This window comes from Leptonotus elevatus, chromosome 11 (assembly GCF_054856555.1).
Source record: "Leptonotus elevatus isolate MCC_2025b chromosome 11, RoL_Lele_1.0, whole genome shotgun sequence".
NCBI classification, from domain to species: domain Eukaryota; kingdom Metazoa; phylum Chordata; class Actinopteri; order Syngnathiformes; family Syngnathidae; genus Leptonotus; species Leptonotus elevatus.
This window is the reverse complement of record NC_141249.1, coordinates 20,114,736-20,130,139: the sequence shown is the minus strand read 5'-3', so window position 1 is coordinate 20,130,139 and position 15,404 is coordinate 20,114,736. Positions and strand designations below refer to the sequence as shown.

The following is a 15,404-nucleotide window of genomic DNA, read 5'->3' as shown; positions in this document are numbered from 1 at the left end:
ATTTTTTAATTTTACTATTTTTAAAAATATTCTTAAATCTTTTACTTGTGTTATTTAAATTATTTAATGTATTGTATTTTTTTCCTATTAAATCAAATTTGTTTTTACTGTTTAATCTTATAATTTGTAATGTCATATTTGAAAATCTTTTAAAACTGCGATGTTCAAGTATGCCGATCTTTGGGACACAAGAGAAATTAGATATGATCTAAGAAGGGGGGGGGGGGGGACTCCAGGCTACTTCCTGGTTGACTGCCCAAATATGGGCAGACTTGCTCCAGGACATTGTCAACCCTGCATACCCCACCACCCCTGTGAACACCATAAAAACCAAGTGCAGTGTGAAAAGGCATTTACGGAATATCTCTCCATAAAAGTGTTGTGCGGTAATTAAACTCATCATAGACAAGTCGAACGAGTCGCTCGTGTTTAACGAGCCGAAAGAACCAGTGACACGCATCAATCTAGCCGCCTCATTATTTTTATTTTGCTATAGAAAACATCTTCAAATCAATCAAAAAGAGAACCGCTGTTAAAAAACAAAAAACAAAAACCTTCTCCTGACATATGAAAAACATACAATGATCCCACCCAGGTGCAATACACATCCATAAGCATCCATAGTGTACAGCACATCCATAGCAAAGTTTGCTCACCAGTCAGCAGAATATTTATCATCTACAGAAAGACCAAATCCTGAATGCCAAATACCCCACATGGACCAAAGTCTTGGGAAACACCTGTCCATCAATCAATCAACTAATGAATCCACTGTTTGAAACGTTAAGATAAGCAGAGCTGCCTTAAGATTCCTTTAATGCTGTTTACTATTGGCCCAATGACACATACTTGATTACTTGTTGACCAGAGGTGGCAAATCCAGGTCCAGAAAGTAAAAACTCTGCCACAGTTTGGCTTTAGCCACAGGTGCTAGTTAGCTAGCTACCTAGCTAGCTCCCATGGTGCTCGTTTACCTGCTAGGGAGTTAGCTAGCACCCATGGTGCTCATTTACCTGCGAGGGAGCTAGCTAGCTAGCACTAGGGGCTAAAGCCAAACTGTGGAGGGGTTTTTACTTTCTGGACCTGGATTTGCCACCTCACACACCTTGACACAGTGAGGATCAGATATTGTGTGTTTGGCGATACGTAAACTGCATCAGCCACATACATGGTATCTGCACACAAATTGAAAAAGGAAGTGCTGCTTCCCTCAGGGAAAATAACCAAATCCATACTGTGGTGACCGTTTCAGCAAGATGGTGAAAAGTAAAAAGTAGTGCAATACTTTAACCTTGGGGTATTTTGGCAAAAACATGTGGCAGTGTTGTTAAGACATCTGCTAAGGGAAAACAAAACAAAAAGCTTCATGTAGGACACACCAAAGTGAAGGAAATCTCCCCAGCAAAGCAGCAGACTTCCTGTCGATGTAATATTCACCCCCAGTCGCTTTTAATGCGTCATCAGTAGGTGAATGTAAAGCGCTTTGAGGGTCTTGTAAGGTGGAAAAGCGCTATATGAATGAAGTACCATTTATCAAGTGTCACACTTTAGTCTAGAAAGTTCACAAAGATGTTAAAAAGTCAGAAAAGCCAAAGCTTAGCTAATTATCCGGTTGGTTATGAGAGCTAGCGAAGAAACATGGAGGCCCAGCCAACGTATCCAACAAAGAGATACCCGCGCACTTAAACTGGCACGGGATCTCCATGAAGTATCTGCTCGTGTCTCCGCCATTCTTCTTGAGGGTGCAAGAGCGTAACGTGTACGTCGGGTAGGAGCCGTATAGCAGGAACGTGCAGCCGCATGTAGCTTTGCTCCGAGGCAGGGCTGCTGCAGGACATCCACCACCAATAAAACCGGCACGGTAACAAAATACTTGAGGAAACGCCTTGACGAAAGTTGCTTTCAAGAGTCATTTGTTCCGTGTCACAGATCAGTGAGCTTCTCTTCCTGGACCACCACCTTGCGGTATGTGGGGACTCTGCTCACGCCGGTGCTGGATGACGTCATCGTGGTGCTGTGAGCTCCAGAGATGTTGCCCATCTGGGGCATGGCGAAATCTGGCAGTCGGACGCCGCCTTGTTCGATGGAGGTTTGGCTCGTCCTCACCACCTTCCCCACAGGGACCTTGCCCTCGATTACGGTCTGGGAGCTTGAGAGGGTCCCTGCGTTGATCAGGTTGTTAGCACCACTCAGGGGGGTTTGAACTTTTCCCCTGGACACCGTGGATTTTCCCTGAAGTGTCATACTTGGTAAGGTTCCTGCCTGCGTTCCGGTTACCAACATCACACCAGGCCCCTGGGCTTGTTTCCCGGACACCACCTTCTTTCCTTGGACTACCACGCCTTGTGTCTGTGACCCCGGGTTAACCAGAATCAGGCCAGGACCGTGGGCTTGTCCGCCGGATACCATCGTCTGTCCTTGGACGATCATGCCTTGTGTAGGTGATCCAGGGGTACCGCTAATGAGCACCATGCCAGGGGCCTGGGCTTGTCCGCCAGACAACATCGTTTGTCCTTGCACCAGCATTCCTTGCGGAGCCGCCAGCATGCCTTGCGGAGCCGCCAGCATGCCTTGCGGAGCCGCCAACATCATGCCCTGGAGGTTGCTAGCTGGTGCTTCAGCCAGCAGCATGGTGTTCTGGACTTGCGGCTGGACCATGTATTGCATAGGCTGCAGCATAGGGGCGGCAGCGGTGAGGTAGACCGGCTGCTGCTGCTGGAGCAGGAACATCTGACCTTGGTTTTCCACCCCTTCGATCACCGCGGTTCTCCCTTGGTTCCGCGTAGTCGTGTTTTGCTTCACCACCTGAGTCACCATCTGGTCCACTCTGGGGGCAGCTGGCGGTATCTTGGGGGTTTCCGGCTTCGGTTGAATCACGACTTTTGGGGGCGGTGGAGTGACATCTTGTTGGATCTTCTTGCCACCGCACACCTCCGCCAGGGTCTTGAACTTGAGGCCAATGTCGTCGAGGAACTGCAGGTCATTGTCGTTCTCCAGGAGGCTGCAGCAGCCCACCGAGCCGGCCAAGGAGCCTTGGCCCTCGTTGTCGTACACCAAGAGCGCGTCCTTCACTGCCAGGTCCTCTCCTCCATTGCTCAGTTTCTGTTGGAGGAGGAAACAGTCATGTTTTGATTAAAGTGTATTGCATCGTTGAATCAGTACTTAAATGTTTACCAGACTCTTTCTTTACTTCTACTTAAGTACAGAGTTTGAGTACTTTTGACACCTCTGATTGGGACATGTAAAGGGGCAAGCTTGACAAGTCTCACCTGAGCGTAGTACTGTGCAAGGATGTGTTGCGGCAGACCAATATCGTCATAAGCTGCCCCTGACTGTCTTTGGTACTCCGAGTAGAGTCTTTGCTGGTTTCTCATTCCCAAAGTAGTATCTCGTTTGATGCTGGAGAAGTCCTCCTGAAAGCCCCGGATGTTCCTCCCGTCCCCGTAAAATTGTGCGTCTTGTTTTGGGCCATCCACAGCCTCAACTTGCGTCGGCATGTTCATAAGCGGCACCTCCTGCGACAGTTCAAATGTTTGTCAGAACATTTCTTGCACAAGTAAAGATGACGACATTTTCCAATACACACCGTGTTCTCTCCTTGGCCCTCGGTGCGGTAATTGATGAGGTGGGATTTGGTGTCAGAAGGCATATCGATAAAGTTTCCGGGTATGCCTGCGGCTGCACCGCAATTGCAGAAGAGCAGCAGTAAAGGGATGACTGCGGGAACAGAAAGTCGTTTTGTTTAGACCCCACCAAACCAGCCGGTTGGTATGGCAAGCGTTTATTCAATATCCTACTAACATGCTGAATTGTCCATGTACTTGGTCGTGGGACCCTAAGCAGGTGCTGATTTGGCAAAAAAAAACTCGCAAATCTGCAAGTTTTTTTCTCGGAATATTACCCCCCGAAAAATAAATAAATTATACGTTGCCCTAATACACCATCGTACCTTAACCAGACCAAGACCATTTTTTACTCACGTAGTAACAGCAGCAGGCCCAGTAGCAGCAGCCCAATGCCTGCAGGTCCCAACGCAGACTTCTTGTTGGGCTGACCTCTTCCACCTCGACTTCCGCAAATCTCTCCGTCCTCGCAGGTGCATGCCTGGACCGTCACCTTCTGCGGTTTCGGACATGCCACCCCCTGCGCGTCCTTCACCAGCAATTCCACCTCGTTGAGACCAGGCCATACGGAATCTTGGACTCTCAGGATGGCTGCGGTATCTGCCCACACATATTCAAACCATGAGGTTCAGCCTGAAGATTTAAGTCCATCGAGATCCAAAACAGACCAGATGTTGTCTCCTCACCATTGAGATGCTCCACCTGCCATTTTCCCTTTGTGCCCTCCAGGATTTCAAAGGTGAACGGAGCTCCATTGGGGAAGTCATCTCCGTCGACAGCTCTGACAATGACCGCATCGTCGGGAAGGCACAGAGTCTCGAGGGTACTAGTCAGGGTGGGACACTGGTCGTTGAAATCTTCCACCTGAATAGCCACAGTCCCGGTGGCGGTACTTGATGGTGCATCTGTTTTTTGGGGGAATAGACCAGCAAGATTCAGTGTCTTTTTCTGCTAAGGAGGCTACGTTAACACCATATGAAGAAAAATGGGATTGAGAGATTTTGAGTTGAGTAATGCATTGACTGTTTCCAAGGTGTCCCAGCTGTCTTTTACCCTGTCTACAAGACACGTTTCGCTTTGGGACTCAAAAGTATACTGGAGTGAACTGACAAGAGATTCAGTAGCAGATTGTGGTTGTGTACCTTCAGAAATGCAGAGGACTTTGGCATAGTAGGTGCCGTTCACTAACAACGTGGACTCTCTGTCGGGCATCTTGTTCAGTCTGATGTCAGCGGTCTTTGGGTCAATGGAGAGCCAGTTGTCAGGATCCGAACCTGTCACATACCTGCAACACAGTGCACACATTCAGCTATTTTGTGCAATGTATAAGAGAAAGTATGGTGTTCCACAGGGTTCAATTGTGGGGCCTCTGCTGTCTTCATTGCATCTGCTGCCTTTGGGTTCCGTCTTAAGATAACAGCAGTGGTTGTTTTGAAGTGCTCTTAAATATACAGTTGAATTGAGTGATTGCACAATTTGCAATGCCAAGTTGAGCAATTCTAGTTAATCTAGGTGTGGGAGGGGGGGGGGGGGGGTTGAGTACCGGAGAAGAGGGGGTCGTCATTTTATTGAGTTCTGGTGGGGTTCCAACATGGTTTAGAACCATTGATCTAATCCTAATCTAATCTAATCTAATCTAATCTAATCTAATCTAATCTAATCTAATCTAATCTAATCTAATCTAATCTAATCTAATCTAATCTAATTTTCTCTACCAATCCTACCCACAAATTACTACACCATTTGTGACTTCTTGTGGGAGATACTGTAAAGAATAGTTTTGGGACCAATGAAGTGAGACTGCATCAGGTGTAGCCACTCACCTGACGTTCTTGGCCGGTTTCCCCGTGTCGCCATCCAGCGCGGCGTAGCGAGTGATGATGTTGGCCATGTTGAATGTGGAGCTGCCTCCCTCCGACATGGTGATCACTTTGACTTTGGGGTCAAAATGCGGACCCTCGCGCTGGTTCTTGACTTTGATTTTGATGGGATAGGTTTTGTACGTGGTGCCTTTCCAAGTGACTCCTCCAGTTGTACTCGTCATGCCGGTGTTAAAACCTTGTAACCAACTTGTACTGGTACTGCTAATGGTACCTCCTCCGCCTGTCCCGCCTCCATCTCCATCACCACCTCCTCCGCCTGTCCCGCCTCCGCCTGTCCCGCCTCCATCTCCATCACCACCTCCTCCGCCTGTCCCGCCTCCGCCTGTCCCGCCTCCATCTCCATCTCCACCACCACCTCCTCCTGCACCAAATCCTATGCTAGCTGTGGATGGGTCAGATGGATCAAATGGCGGAGCCATGTTCAGCACAGCAATTCCCAGGTCCAGGTTTTTCACGTCCTCATAATCCACAGCCTGTAAGAAGACACATGCGCTTTAATGGACTGTATAATGGTACAATTCGAAACTTTATTTACTCGTACAGTAAATCGACGCCTAGTTTTGGTTCAAATTTTTAAAATGTGCCTATTTATAGATTTCTTTGGGGGCCCAATCTTCAATATTTGCTGCTTTTGTGCTCAGGCAGAAGTCGAGTCTAATATAAAACTATTGCTAGAACTTAAACAGTATTTCAAACAAGGGTTATGATTACATTTGAAGTCAGGGTTTTTTAGTGTGGGTTAGGGTTTCCAAAAGATGGATGCGGATTACAAATCATACTTCACAAGCTTTACAATGCTCAGTGACTCAACCAAGACGCCAACATTTCTTGTCTCAAAACCTTACTTGACATTTCGTACCTTATCGAGCATGAGGACGCCCTCGTTGGTTGCTGAGTCAGTGATCATGCTGAAGTACCCGGCCTCGTTGCCTTTGACGATCTTGTAGACACTTTTCCAGTTGTTGGTCCCATGCAGATCCAGATCTTCAGCTTTGATCCGCATCACCTCCACGCCTTGCGTGTTCTCCTCGATGCTGCCCTCATACTGCCGGGAGACCGCAACGGGACATTTGATACCGTTCCTACCAAACACCTCACCAAAATCAAGGCATTGCAATTGCACGTGACCTACCAGGCTCTTTGTCAGGGTGGGTTGGTTGTCGTTGACGTCGAGCAGATTTACCACGACGGTGCTGATGCCGCTGTTCCCGCCTGGTGCACCGTTCAGGTCCTGACCCTTCACCGTAAGCGTGTACTGCTCCGATTCCTGAAAGGTCATTTGGCGGCAGTGCAAAAACACAAGAGCTCAAGTTCAAGTAGGGTTTTTCCAAGTCTGGGTTTGCAAATTAAGATTTGAAGGCATGGTTAGGGTTTCTAACATGGGTAAGAGTATCAAATTAGAATTTCAAGCTTGGCTGGGTTAGGGTTTTAAGCAAGTTAGGCTTAACATCCCCATTTGAAACCCTAAGTCTGTGTCTAGTAAAGATTTAGGAGTGAGGGTTTTAAGTTAGCATTACAACAGTGTTAGTTAAGTCAGGTTTTACATTTAGGTTAGAGTACAAATTTAGGTTTAAAGTCGTGGTTAGAGTTTTAAACAAGAGTAAAGGCATCAAATTCGGGTTTCAACTAGCCTGGGTGGGATAGGTTTTAAGGGTTGGGGTTTCAAATGTGAATTTAAGTTTTAAAGTCTGTTTGAAGGTTTCAAATCAGGGTTTTAAAACTATGTTAGTGGTTCAATTTTCAAATGAGCATTTCAAGGCAAAGTTAGGGTTTCTTAGGGGTGCTCCGATTGATCGGCCGCCGATCGTGGTCAACCACAGATCGTGATTGGCCAATTTCCATGGAAAAGTATGTGATTAGCATGTCAATCAGTGCCTTTCATTGCCGATCAAAAAAAAAAGAAGATCATCTGCACCTCATGTTTTTGTATAATAAAGGGATGGAAATTTGGATAGAATGTGTTTTTTAAATTAAATTTATCAAGTAATTGAAAAAAAAAAAGACAAATTCTTTTGTTGTAGAATTGAAAAGTGTGCAGATAATCCTTATGATCCGTAATGTTATCAGCCGATTTCACTCGTTAAGTGATCATTATAGGAACCGGCATCTTAACCCATTTGCTCCCAAAAACATATTAATACATTCTATTTTAAATATTACCATGCTTCCAAAGACGTATTTATACATTTATTTAAAAAAAAAAATTATGCTAGAGCATACAAAAGGCTTTGATGCAGCCTTTGAACTGAAGAGAATGCTTGAAGCAATGGTAGTTATTACAAAAACGGCCAGCAGGTGGCAGCAGAGTATAAGAGATCAACCAGGGCCATGTTGCAAAAAGTTTTTTTCCCATTGTTTTAAACAGATTTGTGAATATTGATGAAACTTAGCTATAGTCTAATGCTAATTGCTGCAAAAAGGAAACAGATTTTCCTGATGAAAGAAGAGATTCTAATCTAATTTCTTTTGGTAGGTTCCAAGTTTTTATAGCAATAGAACACAATATTCCAAGGGCCTTGCAAAATCTATCAAAATCCAGTAAAACAGCCGGGAGTGAAGGGGGTTACTTCAGTGAAAATGGCTGGGAGTGAGTAAATTAATAAAACCCTGATCGGAATGCCCCTAGTTTCTAGTCTGGTTGAGAGTTTCAAGGGTTAGGGTTTGAAGGCATGTCCACACCGTACCTCTCTGTCCAGGTCAATCCGTTTGACGTAGATGCTGCCGTCGCTCTCCATGTAGAACATGTCGTTGGACGGCTCCTGTTTGACGATGCTGTACGCGATCTGGGAGTTGGGATTTTCCGGCTCGTCGGCGTCCGTCGCGCTGACTTTCATCACGTACGTCCCTGCAACAAAAAGAAGGCGACCAATCAGACACACGCCGCGGCGGCGCGCAGACCCGCCCAGGCGACCCTTCCGCTCACCTACGCCGCTGCGCTCGTTGACCGAGCCGGCCGGGATGACGTCAAAGATGGGAGAGTTGTCGTTCTCGTCCACCACCCTGAAGCGGACGTTGATGTTTTTCTCCGCCTGTCTGCCGTCTAAGTAGGTCGCCACGCCCGACAGCTGCAAGCACGCCGACCGGTCACGTCACACTTAGTTATCGAGACTCGAGCCCGTGGTCGTTAATGCCAACCTTGTCTTTCAAATGAGACTTTTCACCTTGAGTTAGGCATTCAATCCGGGGTTAGGGTTTCAAATTTAGGTTTCAAGCCTGGTTTGGGTTTCAAATTAGGGTTTAAGACTTCAAATTAAGGTTAGAGGCTTTCAATTTAAATTGGGATTGGGAAGGTTGGGTTTAGAGATTTGGGTTTAAGGCTTTGATTACGGTTTTAAACCAGAACTTAACCCTTGTTTAAAGCCGTTGTTAAAATTTTCAAGCAACGTGGTGGGTTAAATTAGGGGTTCCAGCCTGGTGTAGAGATTCAAATAGTTTGAAACCTTGTCAGGGCTTTAAAACTGGAGTACGGTTTCAAAGTGGAGTTTCAAGTCTGGTCTAGGGTTTCAAACGTTCGAGCATTTCAAATTAGCCTTTCAAATCTGATTACATTTCAAACCAGACTTGAAGTTTCAATTAAGAATTTGAAGCCTAATTTGGATATGGTTGTTGTTATTAGATTGCTCCTCCCCATCCTGTCAAACAAGGACACTGATTGGCCTATAAACCAAGGACGCTGATTGGCCCTTGTCAACTCACATTGTACATGCCGATTTCTTCCCTGTCGAGCTTTTTGGTGAGTTTAATTTTGCCCGAATCGGGGTCCACCACGAAGACATGGAAGGGGTACTGGCTGGCACCCACGCCCTCCAGCGAGTACCTCAGGTTCCCTTTGCGGTTATCGAAGTCCGAGTGAATCTGAAACGTACAGTGCGGATAGATTAATACAGCACTCACCTTTCCGTCTGTGCACAAGTTGACCACACGAGGGCGCCAAAGCAGATGCCTAACAATGCCTGCTACTGTTCTGTAGCATTCTGTACTCACTTTAGCCACGACTTCATTGACGTATTCTTCCGAGTTTTCCCTGATAGCTTTTGGAGGCGGGACCCAGTGCCTTTTTTGTCTGGATAGGACTTGACCACCCTCCGCCGGGGCAACCGTCTGGAGCTGGCAAAAGGATTCACATTCATGAATGCATGTGTATTTATTTGCCTGATATAACACTGCTGACTATTCTTGCTGCCTTTTGTTTACATTCACAACTGCATTTATAGTATGGTATAGGACAAACCTCAGGGGTCTCATCCGGCCCCGCCCTCAGTCTCCGACTGACCTTCATGGAGACCATGAAGTCAGAGTAAAATGTCAAATATCGGTGCTTTTATTTAAAAGCTGCACTTTTCACGTGTGCACGTGTGGATGCAAGGTAGCGAGCAAGAGGTACGTAAACTTGTGGCTCCCTGTATGGTATATAATTTTTTTTACTCTGTGGAGCAGTTTTGTGAATCAATGGCTTCATTTGAAGAGCAACTTTCTAACTTTGAGGAGCATTTTTTCCCCAGGTTAATCCCAGGGAAATGAAAGGATTTTATTAAAAAAAAAAAAGTGATAACATAATGAACAATTGATTTTTTTCCTATAATTAATAGTTATTGTTTCTTGAAATCACATTGTGTAAAAGCAGCAAACTTTATTTTGTTGTTTAGAAGTCAAGCTAAATTCACTTTAAAAAAGAAGCTCTGCTTTAATGTTATTTTATAAAATAAAATCAATTAAAAACACTTATTTGATTTATCTGTAGCTACAAAGTACAAAAAACCCTAAATTGTCAGTTTCTTTTTAAAATAATTTATTATTTCAACTTATTTTCCTGCTAAACTAATGTAAACAGTGATTCTCTCAACTATTATATATAATACTTGGGGACAAGTATTGCTGCATTATACAGTATCGCGCTTCCGACTTTTTCTGTTGTTCACGTTCACAAACGCATGTGTCATATTTATGGAAGCATATACAGTTGCTTCATGTAACTCTTGTTCCCAGTATCTTGCAAGATGCTTGAGGTTTTTGTATAGACCGTGTTACTCTTCTTCCCACAGTCGTGTGAGCCTGAGGCACTGTCTGACATCCGCGGGCGCGAGTTGGCGGCTGAATGTGGACAAACCTGTCGGGCCTGCAACTGAAAGTTGAGGCGGTGGCAAGGTGACAGTAAATCAGGCGGACTTAACGTGAACACATGGCCGGGCCCTGCTCTCGTCAACAGTCAGAAAAATTTATAATAAGCCAACAACCATGTAGCACAGTCATAAAAACATCACGGTAATAATAATTGATCATATTAATCACACCGCAATGGTCCTATTTTTTCTGCATTCACACTGAAATGCGATGTTCAATCATGTATCATAACATAATGTTCCTAAATGCTAATGTAGCCACAGCCTTAAGCATTCCAACTAGCCCAAACATTCACACACCCTATCATCGAAACACCGACCTTGACCTCGACCTACTCGGCTGCCATCTCACCCTAACATCCCAAGGCTTTTAATCCTAGCATGCTAACATCATGCTAACATGCTAAACCAAACATCTAGGTGTCATCCTTATTATTCTAACCCTAACCACCCAATACTCTAATCTCTAAACATGCTAACATTATAAATACATATAGCACAAGGACATGCCGCTGTTGAATTATTGTATAGAATTGTTACATTGAAAGCGCCAAAACCTCGAACATGCTAATATCTTCATGCCCAAAAATCCTGAAGCCCTAACACCCAAACTCTAACACCCTATTAGTAACATCCTAACATCCAAAACACCCAAAGTATAACTCTAAGACCCTGAAACAAACCCTGACATCCTAAAACTGTATCCCTGACACTTTAACATCCTAACATCGCAACACATACAGCCCTAACACCCTATCCTAAAATTCCAACACCCAGGCATCAACCCCAATCCTAAATTCTCACCCTCACCAACAAATTCACAGTGACTATATCGCTCCTCATGCCTCCTAACAGACACACGAACGCAGAGAGGAGCTGCCGACACACCTTAGCTACCCGCCTAGCTGTCAACTTGCCTGTCTGCCTGTTTACCTGCCACGCCCGCAGACTGAACTCCATGCTGGGGCATGCGAGCAACGATGACACAAACTCACACAAGCGGGCGTGGCACCGCATCCTTTGACTGTCAAAAATCATCAAGTCGGCACACGCACTTGGTAAAGAATGTACAGAACAGGCATAGAAAGAAACTTTCCCCGGAGGGAATTGCTACTCGCGCGTAGCGTCAGAAGAGCATTAGCATTAGCCAGCAAGATCACGTTGAACTACTTTTAGAGGCCCTAACCTAGATATAAAGTAGTCCAAATGTCTTCAGCCCTACTGCTAAACTATTTTGAAAGGCCAAATGCTAACCGTAACATAAGCTATTCATATGGTTGAACTCTTAGCTTAACACTGACAAAAACAAGGCCCAAAGCCTAGCCCTAAACTAGCCATTCCGAACAACACAAATGCTAACCCTAAGATACTATATGAGGCCCTAAACCTAATCTTCCTTCGAACCACCTAGCGCTAGCATAATGAAGAACGGCGAGCTAAGCAGTTGCCGTATCTGGCAAGTATATTTGTGTTGCTGGTTTACAGCTGACAGTCAGTGTCGGTATCCTTTCTCCGGTTACGTGTGGCGTGAATAAAGCAATTTCATGTTCAGTGCGTAGACAAATCTCACAATCAAACAAACACGAACTGCTAAAATATTGTTTTATGTTCAAATGTAGCGTCAATTCAAATGGTAAGCATTTCCGCAGGTAAGTCTGAAATAGCCGAAAGATGGTGTCCCATGGCCTGGTTATCATCCGATATCAATATGTTAGCATGTGAGTATCGCTACGTTAGCATCCAATTCAATACAGTATCAATATGTTATTGTCCGATATTCACATCCTCGTTGCCCGACGTCCAACATTGTGGACTTGATGTTGACTGTGCAACGTGATGTGCTTATCTAAACGACCCACACAAATATGTTTTCCCGGGTCATGCTTTTAATGAGCGCAGTCAAACATTTTGGTTTTATATGACAAGCACAGACAACCTTGGAAAATGAACACGGTGTGTTGAGCAGATGATTGGCTGACGGAGCCGGACAACTTGCGAAATGGTTTATCGTAAAGTATACGGAATTATTGCACTTGGAAATATCGGGAGCTTTTGTGTGAATGAATGAAATAAATGAAATTGTTTGGAAGTCATTTGATGGCATTTAACATATTTTTATGAGCAACAGGCATTTTCACAAAAACTTTATCTACGTAACCTACTTTTTGTCATTTTACGACATTTGAACCAATTTTACACTATTTACTCTATTTTGACCACCATTTTATACCAGTTACCACAATGTCACCAACATTTAACCAACATTTATACCATTTTGGTGCATTGTGACCAACATTTTACTCAATTTGTTCAATATCAACTTGTATTTTACACCACTTATGGCATTTTGACCAGCATTTTCCAATGTTTACAACATTTAGACCACTATTTTACTGCCATTTGACATTTTACGCAATTTACACCATTTTACACCATTGAACAGATCTTGACCAACCATTTTTCACATTTATTATACAATCTTACCAACATTCACCCACCATTTGACACAATTTTCACCAATATCCAATGCCATTTCCTTCATTAAATTTTTTTCATTTTATTTTTTTTACATTTACAGCATTTAACTCATTCACTGCCATTGACGGCTATAGACGTCAAAAATTAATTTAAACTATTTATATTAGTTTAACATTTTTTTCCACTTTTGCTAACAAGAGTATGAAAACCTAGAAAAAAAAATATTGTAAATTTTGAACTGATATAAAATTTGTGATTAATCGTTAGTTAACTCGTGAAGTCATGTGATAATTACAATTTAAAAAATGTATCGCCTGACGGGCCTAATTAAAAAAAAAAAAAAAGGGCGTTTAATCGTAATTATTCGCATGATAATCTTATATGTGTTATAAATGTACAATAAAAAAAATTCTAGGTTTTGATAAAAAATGAAATAAAATTAAAAAAATGTTAAACTAATAGAAATAGTTCACATGAATTTTTGACGTCTATAGTCGTCAATGGCAGTGAATGATTTAACCAATTTTCTTTCAATTCTACCTGCGTTGTACTCCATTCCAATCCACATTTTACGCAATTTACCACTTTTACCTACATTTTGATCAACATTCTACAGCATTTCCACAATCTTCTGAACCCTCAACTTGCACCTGACTGCCTTTAGCGTTAGTTTCACCTTGCACCTGCATTGCTATGACAACCATCTATCAGGAATCAACACATTAAAGTGTCAAATAAACACACCCAGACTATCAGCAAACTACACGTTTACAATGAGTTACATTCTACAAGGAATGGAAAAGTAACACATGCCGGAGAGGTCCAAGTTATCACATTCCAAAATTCCACACGACGGCGAACAACCGTAAAAATGTCAAAGTTCGTACTTACAGCCAACAACAGCGACACAAACTTGATAATCATGACTGCTGCATCCATGAAACGAGGCCCGCGTCGCTTCCTGATAATATGAAACCAACCGGCCAGGGAAGCTTATTTATCAAGGGAGGGGGGAGTACTTTATTCTCACCGCACACACAAACACACACCTAGCAGGCCGTGACAGGTTCGTGTGTGTGTGTGTGTGTGTGAGTGTGAGTTTCTGTGTGCGCGTCACGTGTGAACACGTCAGTCCTGTCGAGGCTTCGCTGTTTTTTTCGGCTCCTCATTCTTGAACTGGCGAACGTGACTTTAACGGCGATCTTTGCTTTTTATGAGATTCCATTTTGTTCCCTTGTTTGCTGCACTATGATTACGATACGACAACGTGTAGTTTATTAGCCACTTACTGTGTGTGTTTTATTTTGTGCCTGAAGGGACAATAAATGCGAACTTTTTTTTGCACGTTTCGCAAATGTGATTCGGTATTTTACGCAAGTCAAGACAAAAGTATTCCAGCATACTATTTAACTTTATTTAGTACATTCCACACCATTTATAACACATTTTGATCCGATACGTTTACACCATTGACAACATTTAACAATGTCTCCATTTTAACTCTCCATTTGACACCTTTGACAGTATTTTGACCAACATTTCACACCATTCATGACATTTGACCTTCATTTTACACCCTTAAGCCCATTTTGAAAAACATTTACTACATTTTGACCACACATTTTTCAACATGAACTGCTTTTCACCTTTGTTTTCTCGAGCTACTACAGTTTGATCGCCTTTCATTGCATATTTACCAACATTTTTAGTCACTTTAATACATTTTAACTTTATTTGGACTAATACTTTATCAACATTTTTTTTTTTACATTTAACTGCATTTTGACCTGCATTTTCTTCCTTTTCTACAGTTAGAGCAACATTTTCTACATTCCCTGCATTTTGACCTAACATTTTACAACATTTTCTGCATTTTGCATCATTTTCTTTATTTACTACTTTCGTGTCATTTCAACCAACATTTGGCACAATTTTCACATTTGAGACATACTTAACACATTTGCTGTTAATGATAACATTTGTTTTTGTGGAACAATGTCTAATGGTGTCATGGTTTTGACTTTTACTCTGTTGTTTAAACACACCTGCTACAATATTTCTGTATTCTCAGTTGCTGTTGTTCTCGGAGCAGAACTTGATCAAACACGCAAGCGGTGCTGCGACATTTTGGCAACTGCTGATAGAATTGGGGAAAAAAAAGAAAAAAAGAAGCAAGGCAGCACGTTAACGAGCTGATGATTGGTTAAGTTGGCTTCGTGTCATGATCTGATCGGATGCAGCGACCCTTAAGACAGACTTAAAAGCAGTCAGCACATTTGTAGTTTTTTTTGTGTGGCAGT

At 43.3% G+C, this 15,404-nt stretch overlaps 1 protein-coding gene across 1 annotated transcript; it reads right to left on the bottom strand.

The window, feature by feature from the left end:
* Positions 1-465: 465 nt before the first annotated feature.
* Positions 466-14,141, bottom strand: LOC147166382 (desmoglein-2.1-like). The gene is made up of 14 exons (XM_086089663.1): positions 13,996-14,141; positions 9,491-9,613; positions 9,203-9,361; positions 8,430-8,571; positions 8,191-8,351; positions 6,639-6,773; positions 6,366-6,551; positions 5,447-5,979; positions 4,766-4,908; positions 4,310-4,528; positions 3,981-4,223; positions 3,587-3,717; positions 3,270-3,515; positions 466-3,102 (listed from the first exon to the last, which is right to left on the bottom strand). Exons 1-14 carry the CDS (start codon positions 14,041-14,043, stop codon positions 1,924-1,926), a joined length of 3,648 nt encoding a protein of 1,215 aa, XP_085945789.1. The 5' UTR covers positions 14,044-14,141; the 3' UTR covers positions 466-1,923.
* Between the last annotated feature and the right edge of the window lie 1,263 nt (positions 14,142-15,404).